The sequence below is a fragment of the Diceros bicornis genome, chromosome 32 (assembly GCF_020826845.1).
Source record: "Diceros bicornis minor isolate mBicDic1 chromosome 32, mDicBic1.mat.cur, whole genome shotgun sequence".
Lineage (NCBI taxonomy): Eukaryota > Metazoa > Chordata > Mammalia > Perissodactyla > Rhinocerotidae > Diceros > Diceros bicornis.
The window spans coordinates 1,443,588-1,459,201 of record NC_080771.1 but is presented as its reverse complement, the minus strand read 5'-3'; the positions used below and the strand labels follow the sequence as shown (position 1 = coordinate 1,459,201).

The following is a 15,614-nucleotide window of genomic DNA, read 5'->3' as shown; positions in this document are numbered from 1 at the left end:
AAGGTAATACAAACGTGTGTGATATTTTTTCAGGAAATTGATTTTAGAAGGTCATGTTAGCATTTAGAATCGAAAACAGAATTTTAATTGAAATATCTCTATTTATATGTGTAAATATTATAGATATTCACAATGTTACGAATTATGGTATTCATGATTTCTATTCATAAAAAAACTTCTTTGCAAATATGAAAATATGTTTGCATCATTTTTTAAATAAAGTATTTCTTTAATTCTTTAAATTCTTTTACAGAAAATGATTTAATATTCACTCAAAGCAGAAGAGTAGCGTACAAAAATGCAAAGCAGTTAACATCACTGTGTGCAGTCTATTTTGCTAGCTGAAAGGAGTCATATTTCATTTTTCTCTTCTTTAAACCACTTATATCCTATAGCTTAAATTTCAGGAGGAAAGCTCACTTACCATCAATCATCATGTAAAGGAAAAATATGGGAAATTCACATTCAATGCCATCAAATAGCTAAAACAGAAAATAAATTATTAAAAATTTCACTAAATTAATTAGAAAATTATATTAATTAGAATAATTATAGTTAGGATGTACATAAAAGATTCATTTATAGTAATAACAAAATTGGACTGATTTATAAGTAGTTTCATTGTTCTTTTTTAAAAATTTTTCTCAGAACTCTTATTATTCAAACGCTCATTCATTTAATCCATCACACACAGCAGTCATTCATTCAATAAGCATTTACTAAGTACTCAGCAGTGCCTGGCACCAACTAGACAGAGGGCTGTGAAAACAAAAAGACGGAGAAGCTGCCCTCAAGAGCTCACAGCCTAGGGGAGAGGCAGGCATGTAAACGAACAACTGTAGCACCTGATGAAATCTGTATACGTGATATACCAGAAACACAGGGAATGAAAGACCCAAGTCTGCCTAGGGGGTCAGGGAAGGGTTTATAGGAAAAGAGATGCTTCAGCTAATGCTTGATGGATTTCTCCAGGGAGATGAGCTAAGGGAACTCCACACAGAGAAACAAAAGTATAAACTACAGATGTATGGAAGCACAAAGTTTCTTAAAGAAACTACCAGCAATTCAGTATTTCTGGAACAAGCAAGGAAGAAATAGTGAAAGCTGAAGCCCAACAGGTGGGCCAGGCCAGCCAGATCAAGAAGAGCCTGGCAGGTCACGCTAAGAGACTAAGACTTTGATCTGGAAGTGACACAGAACCACTGTTGAATACTGAGCAGGATCAGATTTATTCATTAGATTTACTTGCTAGATGGACAGCAGGCAGTGTTGAAGAGAGTTTTAGGGCAAGAGATGAGACCAATTGGAAGGCTGCTGGGAATAATCCAAAGAGAAAAGATGATAGCCTAAACCAAGGTTTTTCAACTTCAGCATTTATTGACATTTTGGGCAAAATAATTCTTGGTTGTAGGGGCTATCCTGTGCATTGCAGGATGTGTGGTAGAATCCCTGGCCTCTACCTCCAGATGCCAGTAGCACCCACCAAGTGGTGACAATGAAAAAATGTCTGCAGATATTGTCAAATGTCCCCTGGGGAGCAAAACTGTTCTTGATTATGAACCACTAGCCTAAAGCAAGGAGTTAATAGAGAGGAAGGTTAAATCTGTCAGCCTTGGTGAGTGACAACGAGGGGTGAGTGAGAGTGAAGTGCCTAGGATGACTCTCAGGTTTGCGACGGGCAGAAGAGCGGGAGACGAACATAAGCAGACTGCAGGGCATCCAAGTGAGGACGTCCAGAAGGCAGGTGGATACATGGTAGGGCACTCCTGGGGAGAAGTATGAGTTAGGGATAGAGACACTAAAGTTAACAGTGATAGCTATGATTGCATGAATAGCAGAAGAGTAAGGATGGAACCCAGGAGAAGAGTAATATTTAAGAGGTGGAAGAAGAGGAACCTGCAGAGGAGACTAACAAAGATAGTGAGAGAAGTAAGAGAGTCAGGAAGAGAATGGGGTCACAGAAAACGTTCCAAGTAAGAGAACTCAGTTAAGACACCCAAATGCCAAGGAAATAAGTGAAATAAGGCCAGAAAAGCATCCACTATGACCCAGTGACCTAAACTGACTGAAGCCAGCACAGCTACCGGAAGTACTGGGAAGAGGAGCAGGGTTATAAGGTGAAGGAGTGAGTAGACGCAAACAAGGTACTACACCTAGAATGGACCATGCTTTTCAGAAGTGTAGCCACAAAGAGAGAGGCGATGGGAGGCAGACAGGGGTGAGTGGTGAGGGAGAGTTTTTGTTTGTTTTTTCAATGATGAACTTCAATGTGTTTATGTGAAGAAAAAGAAGCTGATTTGAGTTGGGGAAGCAAAACAGCGGGAAGGAAGAAGTGGGGAAGATGAGGAGACAAAAAGAAAGAGATAAAAACAGACAGCTATCTATCAGGGAAGAAAACAAATAATACAGCAAGAATCCTAGGAAGTAAAAGAGAACAGGATGGGGTGTACATATGGAGGGTTAGCCTTAGAATGAAGAACAGGCAGCAACTTCTGGGAGACAAGAGAGATGGAGGTAAGTATGGATGAAGGATAGACGCAGTGGAGGAGGCCAAACAGAAATGTAAGGCTAACAAGTAGAAAGTAAGACGTAAAGTCTGGGAATTTGAGTACAAATGGAAAAAAGTGTGAAAAGCTTATAAGAGGAGTCCCTGGCAGGGTCACATAGCATAACTAAAAAGCAGTGAAAGCAATGATGAGGACTGAACCAAGATGGATGTCCTAAGTCTGGGGTGGCATCTATCCACACTGCTGTGGCCTTTCTCAGTGGTGCTCAGCAACAGGTGGGAAATAGAGAAAGTCTGCTGGACTGATCCAAACTTGAAAGTATGCAGGGTGGTAGTTACAGGGGGTCCAGTTCAAATGTAAGTGCTGTAAATCAGCACAGGAAAGGTATTAAATAGAAAAGAAACATCTCAAGGTGTTTAAGAGATAAACGGATCTTTTGGCCCAATCTAACAGACTGCTGTAAGGTTTCAAAGACGTACACAATACAATGGCTCCTAATGCTCCCAAATGATAGTCAGTTGTGAAATTAAATAAAATGATAAATAGTGTGTCCCGCTGTTCTGCAAAACTAAGTGTATACTAAATTTTAAAAGAGTATTTAATTGTCAAACAAATTACAAGGTACCATGCTGCCTGGACATTTTTTATATACAGATTCATGGGATTTTCCCTATCTTCAGTGAATGAGTCAAAATTATGACAATGCTTACAAAAATAATTTTCAATCTACCCCACTAATTGTATTCAGCAATGTGGAGGCATGCTTACCTTTTTGGGGGGTGTTATAGTTTTCTGGACAGCTTAAAAACACCTAGTATAAATCTAGATATAGTGGTACATATGTATATTTGAAATATAAAATATTTTAAAACTAATTATTTAGAGGACTATATTTCAAAGGGAAGTGTCTAAGTGAAACAAAAAAAAAAGAGCATTTGCTTAACAGATTGAAAGTTGGATCACAAACAGATATTTTCTATTACATGAGACAAATGGTATGAAACAAGCAGGCAGAGTTCTGAAAGTGTGAAAGAAGAATTATTCACCCGATGAATCAATATGGCTCCATATGAGCAAATGGGCTTCACTGGTGGTAAGGGCTAACACTTATCAAGTGCTTACGATGTGCGAAGCACCAATCTAAGCATTTTTATATATACTAACTCATTTAATCCTCACAAGAACCTCAATAATAGGACCAATAATAGTAGGTACTATTATTTTACCAATGAAGAATATTAACACAGAGAGGTTAACTAACTGGCCCAAGGCCAGACAGCTAGTAAGTAGCAGAGCCAGAAGTCAAACCCAAGAAGTCTGACTCCTCAATTGGTGCTTTTGACCACTCTGTTATGCTCTGATGTGGAATAGTTTTTGATACCTTAATTTCAGCTGGTTTGTAGTAGCGTCTGCTGGGATCTTCCAATGATGTTCTATATCCATCTCTCAAGAAACGTTTAAATCCATATTTTCCTTTTAATTTTCTAACCACTTTATCAAGTGTCTGGCTAAACAGAACTTCATCATCCAGGGCAAATGCAGGATAAGTGATGCAGGGGAGCAGGGCAGCATCTGTGTTCTGGCAGCAATAAAAAAAGAAGGGACTGTAAGTGCCTGCAGTGATATGATCAACACAGCCCAAGGAGAATCATGGAGATGAAAAGCCGATAAAAATAAGTCAATAAATAAGGAATAGATAATAAAAGGTAAATAAATAAGAAATAAGTCAATAAATAAGTCAATAAAAGTCTTTAACTGACAGTGAGATTGCTGTGCTGCAAGGGACACACAGACGCTTATATGGCATGGTTTAGTGAAGCTTACAGAGGAGATAAAACTTTATTCACCAATAAGGAGTATTTTCAAGGTTCAACACTGGACTCAAACTTTAAGATATTAATTAAGGCAGTGTGTAAAAATTTAACACCAATAACTAATCATTAAAACTTAGTTTCTCATAACAATTTTTTGGTATCAGTGAAAAACGCAAAACAATCTAAATGTCCAACAATTAGATAAGTAAATTAGCAGCCATTAAAGTTTATATTGTAGGAACATTTATTGATATGGAAACATGTCCATTCATAGAACCAGATTATCAAATATTATGAATAATATTCTCCCAGTTTTATAAAATGAAAAGTATATATGTATATAAAAATATATAAAAACATATAAACACAAATGTTGTCACCCTAAGATTATAACTGAGTGGTGGAATAACGAGTGGATATTTATTATATTATTATTATTTGCTTATTTGTGGGTTTTGTTTTTCTTTTATCATAATCCTGCATTACTTCTATAAAACAGTTATTTTTAAATAATTAAATTATTCCATTTTGAGTGTTTTCTAAGAATAGAGCCATAAATAACCCCTATAAAAATCCGCAATTGAATACTATAGGCATATAAAAGTTTATCAGACCAAAAAAATTGTGACTCGAATGAAAGAAAAGAAGCATGAAAAATAATTTTATTCAAAAGGAATATAAATTATGAAAAGTATTTTTCTAATATTCTGTGACAAAAAAATTTATTTTGGTATAATGTTGCTACTCCCTTCTGAAAAAATAAAAGGTCTACTTTTCTACTGCTTTACAAAAGACTCGAAAGACAAAGCAGCTTTGTCCACAGCTCTGCTCACTTCCTGAACAAGACCTCCACAGACCAGGCACGTGAGAGGCAACATCTATTCTCTCTTCTCTTCTCTGCTGGCAACCTCTAACATTCTGGAACACATTCTTAGAAAAGTAAACAAAATTACAAAACAATCATAAATGATAGCTCATATTAATTTATTATAAAAATATCTCACATGAGATCTTGATTCTCTGGGTAAGAGTGAGCACAAAGTTTGCCTATTGCGATTGTGAGCATCGAGATCCACAAATATAACCGACCAAGAACAGCCCTGGAACGAGAAAGAGAAAAACATTTCCTAAATTAAGAAAAAACGACTTGTAGAACATTGGGCATTTTGACTGTAAGAAATTTCACAAAAACACTAACATTGGTTGCATTGAGAGTGGCATTACAGAAGATTTTAATTTTCTTTTTTTTATACTTTCAGTATTTCCCAAATTTCTTGCAATAAACATTAATTTTATAATCATAAAAAATGTTATTTTTACATTTTCCCTATTTCTCCTCAGTCTTCTTATAAATCAAAATGTATTGATTATAACTAACCAATTAAGGATATTTATGTTAATAAAAATACAAATAGTTTACTCACATTTTTGACAAGGAATAAAACAAGAACCAATTTGAGTTCACAAAATCTGAATTGTACAGTCCTAATAAAGAATGTTGATTATATGATCAAACTAAGCAAATTTAGATACAATCTAGAATTATAGATATAAAAACTACTTTAAAGCATAGAGACAGGAGAATCTCAAATAATAAAAATGCAAATAAAAGCTAACATTCACTGTGTGTCAGGCACTGTGCTTTATGCTTCACATGGATTATCTCATTTAATCCCCATATATAGAGGATTATTATCCCCATTTTACTGAAAAGGATGCTAAATTTTAGTTTAACAGAGCACGGGTTCAAAATCAAGTCTCTAACACAGAAGTCCACACCTTAACCACTAAGTTATACAATTTCCCACAATAAAAAATATCTTTCAAGTAAGAGCCAAAAAACTTGAACAAAAAGACAGGTGTAACAAAAAATGTCAATTGGTCTGCTAACCAAGTTAAAAAAAATTTAATATTTAGCCATTAGTGCTTTCCATATTTAAGAGCATAGCCATAAGTAAACATAGCTTTGTTCTTTTACTGGGGAGCTAAACATTTTGAAAACACAGAGAATGAAACTGGAATACAAATACAGCTTCCATTATAAGAGAATACTCAGAAAAACACATAGGGAAGGGAAGAAGAGAACTATCATTCCAATTCTCACCAACTTCAAAGACGCATTCACTCTGAAACTAAAATACCTCGAATCAATCACCTAGACTGAAACTCAATGTCTAGTGGTACTAGGCCCTACCTCCAAATATCAGACTCACTATATGTACATTTTTCCTGTTAACCCATGTACATACATGAGTATTAGCTCATAAAATAGAATGATTTCTCAGGCCGGCCAGGTGGTGCAAGTGGTTAAGTGCGCGCACTCCGCTGTGGCAGCCTGGGGTTTGTCGGTTCGGATCCTGGGCGCGCACCTACACACCACTTGGCAAGCCATGTTGTGGCGGCGTCCCATATAAAGTGGAGGAAGATGGGCAGAGACGTTAACCCAGGGCCAGTCTTCCTCAGCAAAAAAAGAGGAGGATTGGCAGATGTTAGCACAGGGCTGATCTTCCTCACCAAAAAAAAAAAAAAAAAAAGAATGATTTCTCATTCATAATATCATTTCTTAAATCTGTTTTAACTCTGACGAGTAAATTAATAAATGAAGAAGAAGTGAGTGAGGCTGTCACTCAACAACCAGATTAATGCTAAACTGTCCTTTCTATTATTTGAAATTCCCTAGTTTTCATATCCACTGACAAAATTGAATTCAACAAAGCTTCACGCGGTATCTGCCACTGTCAGAGTAATGTGTTCTCTGCTTTGAGGAAAACAAGATAGAACTTGACCTCTGCTCTCAAGGAGCTGACCAAGGTGATATTCAGTCCTAAACAGATGAATATTAAACAAAACAAAAAGACTGCACATGGCAGGCAATACATGACGATGTACCAAGATATGGGACTATGTACCAAGTGAGTGGCTTAGATGAGAGAATAATAATGATAATAAATCTCTAAAGGTAACATAAAAAAAACAAAATAGGGAACCTGGGATACTTCATGGAGAAGGCAAGGACCAAAGCTAGGATCTGAATTTTTGTGGGAAGGGGAGCAGGCAGGGTAGTTAGAACAAACAGCAGAGAAATGAATAGGCACGAGATGTTGGGGGCCTGTGAATACACAAAATAACAGGACTTATAATTTATCCTTAGGCTCATAATTAATAAAGTAAATTGCATGCCAAATCAGTCTGCCTTGAACTGAATTTTTAAAAGATAAAATCTAACTAGTGTAATTTATAAATAATGAAGTGAAATAGCAAATTTGGCAATTCTTGCCATTATCTGATTAATATAAACAAGCCAACTTCTATTTTCTGGCCACAATAAATGGTTTATTTATCTAAATTCATCAAAGTATTTGTTCAGGTTTCTTCCTCTGCCAGCCTCTAAGAAATATGCACAAAGGGAAAAATAATTTCATAATATTACTGGATTTTAACAGTGAGAGCAAATGCTAGTTAACTATATTGTGTGGGTGTCCTCTTAAAAAATATACCATGCTTAGGCATAGGGCCAAGATTCACAGGAAGATAAAATTCACCATAAAATTCACCTAAGACCATGGGCACCTATTCCTGTTCAGAAGCAAATTTTTAAGAAAGTCATCAAGGAGAACCTACTTATGGAATTAATTATCACCAACTTTAAATCATGAGACACATTAATTTTATGCCTACAAATTTCAAAGGAAGTTTGATATGTCTGCATTGCTTTGAATGCTTTGCATAACATGAGCAATTTCTCTAGTCATTACCTTTTAGATTCTGGCCTCAGCTCATTTGTCAGTATTGTGATTTCTCCAATCAAAACCAGGAATATGAAAGGATGTTTTATATGTATATGTCACTCCAAAGTATCTGATTAACACTGTATATTTTATTTTCATCTTCCATTTCCTGAAATTATCACAACTCTACCATAATATCTACTTTCTACACTAGAAGATGATTCAACCTAACCACTGCCATGGGGACTTGAGTTCCAATGGTGGGGAAGAGCTGCACTGAACCATCTACCCCAGACTCCATGACTGCAACAAACACTTTTGAGATGGTACCTAAAGCCAAGGGTGACGTCTATGACCATAAGACACTGCTGATCTCTTTAGTCTCAATTCAAAGTGAAATGATTTGAAGGATTGTCTGGGCCTTTCTTTACCCCATCAATCACTTCTCTGACCCTGAGCTAATAGGCTTGCTGCCAGATAGCATCAAAGCATGAAACAAGATGAAACCACTCAGTATATCTACTACACATGATTTCTGTTCTTCTGAAAGCAAAATCATACCACAGAACTACCATCAGGAGACTTTCTTCCCTAGTTCAGCATTAAGCTGTTCTTGAGCTCCGTGGCAGAGCCTGGAGAGCAGGATTCTTACAGAAAGGATATTTACTGATGGGAATTACCCCTCTGCACCATGGCTGTGGTGGCAATGGGCATGTAAATAGTCAACTTTTACTTACTGGCCCAACGGTAGCTTCCAGCATCCCCTCTCACAAGCCATGCTTCTCTTTTTCTACAGAAGATTCTACTCACATGCGTTAAAAGAACTTTCCAACTACAGAGCGAGATGAACCTGAGTAGTAATTCTCAGGGTTTCAGAAAGGGGAGAGCTGAGACTCAGACCCAGGAACCACAAAACTGTTGCTTAGCATGTCTATGACATTTGCTGAGTGTGAATTATAATTTATTTAAATATTGTCAAATATCACTTAAATATTATATATGTCACTATATTTATAGAGAACATATTTGAAAGTATGATGAAATATGTGATTCTCATATTGATGAGTATGTTTCTAAATGCTCCAAATTAGCCTTTATTATAAACTTATCACTAAAGAAATTAGGCCATTTTATCACATTTTCTTCTTAGATATTTTCTGCCAAAGAAAAATAACTTGCTTTCAAAGGGAAGATTTAAATGATAAAGTTTTTTCCTTGAATAATAAGGCAAGTCTGACATTTTAAAAAAAAGAAGAAAGGAAGTGTAAGAACACATAATAACCATTATCAAAGCTAAAAGCTTATTCCACACAACAATTTTCCATAAAAATAAAAATTAACATTTGTCTTATCTCATACACTGAAGCACAAAAAGGGCAAAAGGCAAGCCTTTCACGCTGTTTGCCAAGTGGATGTCTCATTCAGAAGTTCAACAATTAAGAAGAAAATAGTGTAGTCAAAAGGTAAAAACTTCCAGTTATAAAATAAATAAGTCATGGGGACGTGATATACAGCATGGTGACTACAGTTAACAATACTGTACCGTACATTTGAAAGTTGCTAGGAGAGTCGATCTTAAAAGTTCTCATCACAAGAAAAATAAATTTGTAACTACGTGTGGGTTTGGATGTTAACTAGACTTATTATGGTGATCATTTCATAATATATACAAATACTGAATCACTATGTTGTACACCTGAAACTAATATGTCGATTACACCTCAATAAAAAAAATTAAATTTTTTAAAAAAGAAGAAAATGGCTTAAAAGTTTTCAAAAGCAAATGCACAGTTCTCACCTCTAAAGGTAGAAAGCATTCAAGATTTAAGATTTCCTGTACTAACAGTTGATATTCCAGATTCATTACCAAGTGGCTTTGGTTTACTTCCTGTTCTGCCTCTTTGTTGCATGACCAGTGAAAAGCCACCTCAACTCTGTGACCACTCATTTTGAAAGAAGGGCCCTTCCAGCTCCAAAGATCTAAGATTGTCTGAGTTGCGACCAATAGGTGTACTTTTTCAAAGCTCTAAATTAATTTAGTTAAAGACACATGATCAGGTCTGCTAAAACACTACATCAACAGTTTTTGGAAATAGCTGAGAATACTAATCTGATCTGAAATCCCTCAAATCTTGAGGAGGTTTCTATAGGTTTTCATTTGAATAAAAACATTTCTTTGTTATATCAGTTCTTTTCCCAGCCACTGACTTTTAATTAGACCACAGCCCATTGAAGTACATGGAGCAATATGATAAAATGATTAAACACTGAAAAGATCATATGCACTCTTAAATGTGCTACTATTTAGCAGGTATATTTTTAACTTTGCTGTAGAGGTGGGAATTTTAACATTAACAAAGTCAGGTTTCTGTAATTCTCCACATCAGAAACAAAAATGAAAGGGAATTGGTAAAACTAGGATACTGTTTGATATTATCCAAAAAAAGGGAAGATGGAGAGCTCCAGTTGCAACATGTGACATCTATGTGGCTAAAGGAATAAGACATTATTTGTCTATATTTCCATCCAAAATACTCAAGGAATAGTCAACTCGGCAAACATTTGGCACACAGCTCTGCTGGGAATGGACATGAACTAACCAAGGTCAATATTAACTCTGCTTAGAGCAGTCTTTCTCATCCTTGGCTGCACATTACAATTCCTGGGCAGTTGGAAACATCTCAAGGCCAAGGTCTCCCCCTAGACCAATTAAATCAGAATCTCCAGGGGTAGAGCCCAGCAATCAGTATTGCAAATAATTCCACTGTGCAGCCAAGACTGAGACATTATGGCTGAGGAACAATTCTAGCAGTATATTTATAACTCAGAATCAGAAAGTATAGTAGAGCAATTCAGTGCTTTTAGAGTTATGGCTAAGAGATCTATGAAAGCTTCCTGGGAAAAGTAGGCTGAAGACAGAGCCCTGAAAGATGGGTAGTTAGGAAAGGTAGCATGTATACGTGTGGGCTTCTATGTAGGTGGAGGCATATATGTAGTATATATACCAGACACATAAGCAACATACACTAAGACTCGGGACATCAAAGGAGATGGCACGATTGCAAAAAGGAGCTGGCCACTACCTTATAACGTCCAACCTAGACACAAAACTCCATTCAGCACACTACTTGGTATGCCATGGAAGGCAGAAGAGCAAGACCTGTATCTTTCCAGACTGCTGCTGTAACACTATTGATTTAGTCCATGACTCCTCTAAGTCTCCTTGAGATACTCTCTAGAGGTTTTTCAGTCCAATCTCTTCATTTCCCTTCTTTAACATTACCAGTACTTCATTAACAATAACAAGAGATAATATTTATTGAGGGTTTAATCTTTGCCAAGCACTATGCTAAGCTTTTTATTTGCATGAAAACCTTCTGAGTTAGGTCCTAGTATCATTATCCCTATTTTTTTAGATGAGGAAGCCGAGACAGGTAAACAACTAGCCAATGTCACAGAACTCACTGGCGGGAGTACAGAGCATACAGTGAGTCTCCTGATTCCAAATACAATGCCATTCTTTTTTTTTTAATTGAGGTATAATTGACATATAACATTATATTAGATTCAGGTGTACAACATAATGACTCAATATTTGTATATACTGCAATATGATCACCACAATAAGTCTAGTTAACATCCATCACCGTACATAGTTACAAAAATTTTCTTTCTTGTGATGAGAACTTTTAAGATCTACTCTCTTAGCAATTTTCGAATATGCAACACAGTATTATTAACTATAGTCACCATGATACACATTACATCCCCATGACTTATTTTATAACTGGAAGTTTGTGCCTTTTGACCCCCTTCTCCTATTTCACCCACCCTCCACCCCCCACCTCTGGCATCCACCAATCTGTTCTCTGTATATATGTGCTTGGTGTTTTGTTGTTTTAGATTCCACATATAAGTGAGATCATATGCTATTTGTCTTTCTCTGCCTGACTTATTTCACTTAGCATAACGCCCTCAAGGTTCATCCATGTTGTCACAAATGTCAAGATTTCATTCTTTTTCATGGCTAAATAATGTTCCATTGTATAGTCATGCATCACTTGATGATGGGGATATGTTCTGAGAAATGTGCTGTTAGGCACACTGTATGTTGTTCATCATTGTGTGACTATCACAGAGTGTACTTACACAAACCTAGATTGTATAGCCTACTACACACCTATGCTATATGGTACTAATCTTATGGGACCACCATCATACATGCAGTCCATTGTTGACCAAAACATCGCAATGCAACACGTGATTGTATATATATTCACCACATTTTCTTTATCCATTCATCCATCGATGGACACTTAGGTTGTTTCCATATCTTGGTCATCGTAAATAATGCTACAATGCCATACCTTTATGCCATGTTTATGCCTTTATACCTTTATGCCATACTCCTTCCTTCCTTCCCACCTACCTATCTATCTAATATACCTATATACATACACAAACACAAATACAGACATACACACACAAATTCATACATACACACATACACACTAATTTAAATGAATGTATTGAGAGTGAGGCAAGGGTGAAAAGGAAATGAGAAGTACTGAAGGATACATGTGGGACTTCCATGAGTATGTTGACTCTTCCAGTGAGAGAGAAATGTTGACATAAGCCAAGAGATCAGTGCCAGAGGCACCAAGAATCTCCAGGAGAGGCATAATATTAATAATCATGATTTTCAATAGGCTCACACCCCTCAAATCCCCATGAGCTCTGATCTCTCCATTTCTCCAGCCAGAGGTCTTGAGAGAGGAGGAAGTGTGTGGGAAGTGGGCGATTTAGTCTTGGGCACCCAAAATAAGGTGCTGCTCCCCTCTTCCCAATCCGTTCCTATCTATGTTCATTCTTCATTCTTCATGTCCTGGATGTAAGCAGAATCCATCCTCCAAGAGGAAGTTACAGTGAGAATAGAAGTGAGTCTGTGGATGTAAGGAGTGAAAGAGAGGCAGTTGTGCTATGACACTCCAACTTAAAACTTTCTTAAATTCAAGACTTCGGGTACATAGTATTATAATTGCTATAACAAAAACCATGTTACCTTTTGCATATATGCATAACTTCCTAAAATGTATTTTTACTGACTTGGCATTTTAATTGGTTGTTGTTTTTAGTGCCATCAAGTCCGTTCCCTAGTGACCCTGTGTACCGAAGAGCAGAACCCCGCCTGGTCTTTTTGCTCCATCCTCTTACCTTCTGGTGCTGTATCAGATAATGCTCCAATGCTATTCATAGGGTTTTCATGGCCAATTTTTTCAGAAATGTGTGGTCATGTCCTTCTTCCTAGTCTGCCTTGGTCTGGAAGCTTCCCTGAAACCTGTCCACCATGGGTGACCCTGCTGGTATTTGACATACCAGTGGCATAGCTTTCAGCATCACAGCAACACATGGCTGCCACAGTATAACAACCAACAGATGGGTGGTGAGGTTCCCTGACCGGGAAACGAACTCAGGCCACAGCAACGAGAGTGCTAAATCTTAACCACTAGACCACCAAGCATTTTAATAGCTTAGGGTTTATAATATCAGCTGGAAACTTCCTTTGTCCTCCCATCTTAAGAATCTTTACAAAAATTGCTAAAGACAATTAGCCTACTTCTTGATCCAAAGTAACAACCTGTATTCCTACATTTTATTCCCTTTCATTGACAACTCAATCCATGGTCACTTGATTGGGTGCAGAAACTTGTTAAAGATCTTGTTTTAAGAAAATTTAAGGCAACCCTTAGGATTTCTCTTTTATCCCAAAGAAAATGAGATTTAGACATATAATTACAGCCAGTTGAGGGTTAAGCTAGGATTAAAAATTCCACTTCTTTGGCTGCACATATTACACAAATTCCCCTCTATGTACATAAGATTTACATTAAGTTGAAACCAACATGAGAACTAATATGGAAAATATATGATATATAAGGCTAGGAATATTTAAAACTGTGAAAGCTCAACAAGAGACCTGAGGAAAAAGCTAGCGAACAAAGACAATGATAATTCTTTATGAAGAGATTTTTTTCTTTCTAATTAAACAATGTTTTTTAGTTAGAAAACTAAAATTTAACTGGCAAATCATATTCAAAGGAAAGTCTGTTCAACCATGGTCTGCCACATAAATTTCAGACATTCTCTGATCATAAGGAACAACTTGGTTAATGAATGGTCATTAATTAAAAACATAATTCAAAAAAAACAATCACAGTTTATTGTTACTATTGCTGTTTTTTTTACCTGGTTGCCAAAGAGGTTGAATCCATTAATTGCTTCTAGAGCTGCTTTTGCTAAGCCAACAGAGCTAAAAGAGAAAAGGAAATACTTTATAACTCTGATATATCTGGCTACAAAATAAGAACCATTATCTGATGAATATTCACAAGCAAGTTTCTTTATTAAAACTTATAACAACTTCTGTAGGAAGAATAATGTCTAAGAGATCGCAGTCTGACATTTCACTATTTTAATTTCTCTTTTTTATAGTTAGTGATCTTCTGGGAAAAATATTTCTAAGTTCACCTTGATCTAGGCAAATGGTCATACTATTGATGGGAGTAGTTTTAATTCCAGTATCATTTATATTCACTAACTCAAGAAAAAAAAGATGAACTTTAGAGGAAGGTATATTGTAATGATATGTGCACAGTAATAACAAGGTTGCGCATCATTAGCTCAGATCAATGTAAAAGAGCTTTTCTGACGTCAACTCTGAGCCTTAAAAAAAGTTCTTGCACATCATACACTTACCACAAAGTGTGGTTTAATATACTCATTCAAATACTCTTTGCTTAGAGTCCAATAAAATAGGCATTACTTTATGCTCACAAAACAACTGATCATCATACCTCTCATTTTTTGCTATATTGTTCTGTTTATCATAAAATACGTACTCCTTTGGCCTCTCAAATGCCACATACAATAGTGCTGGAAAATGGGAAGACCCAAATTTCATTAAAAATATGACTGTCATCTTATAAATAACATTTAAATATTTTAGATCTAATATCCAGTTTATTTTACTTATTGCATTTTTTCTGTTTTTATTAAAAGCAAATGCATATGCCATTAATATCATTTAAAATTAATGATCTGTCATCATTTCAGCATTTCTCTAAAGAAGTGATTATCAAAGTGTGGTCCCCAGAGCAGTAGCATTATCTGGGAACTAGTTAGAAATGCCAGTTCTCACTCCTCTCCAGGAGTGGGGCCCAACAATCAGTGTTAAAAAGCCCCCCAGGGGGTTAAATGCACTTTAAATTTGAGAACCACTGTTCTAAGCTATTCGAATCATCATTATCTACATTTTCAATGGGTTGTTTACATGAAATGTTCTCAAGTATGCATTACTTTTATTACAGGGTAGTAAATAGGTGGGAAACCTTTTAAAATACATGGATGGGGAAGTGGAGTAGACATAAGTTTCCCTATTTCTCTCACTAAGTACAACGAAAAACCCTGGACATCACATAACAAAAATAAAAAGGCTCAGAAAGATGGAAAGGCAGACTGGCTAGGAGCCTTAGGATTCTAGGAACAACATTTGGTAAGTTCCCTGA

The 15,614-nt window shown here is 36.2% G+C and overlaps 1 protein-coding gene across 8 annotated transcripts in view; it reads right to left on the bottom strand.

Moving 5' to 3' along the window:
* PHKB (phosphorylase kinase regulatory subunit beta) overlaps window positions 1-15,614 on the bottom strand; it is a 215,184-nt gene that overhangs the window by 100,399 nt on the left and 99,171 nt on the right. For all 8 annotated transcript variants that reach the window (XM_058527748.1, XM_058527747.1, XM_058527750.1 and 5 more), the window contains 4 exons: window positions 14,296-14,359; window positions 5,326-5,421; window positions 3,889-4,086; window positions 425-482 (listed from right to left, as the gene is read on the bottom strand). In XM_058527748.1, the coding sequence (XP_058383731.1) occupies window positions 425-482; window positions 3,889-4,086; window positions 5,326-5,421; window positions 14,296-14,359 (416 nt within the window). The remainder of the gene's footprint in view (window positions 1-424; window positions 483-3,888; window positions 4,087-5,325; window positions 5,422-14,295; window positions 14,360-15,614) is intronic.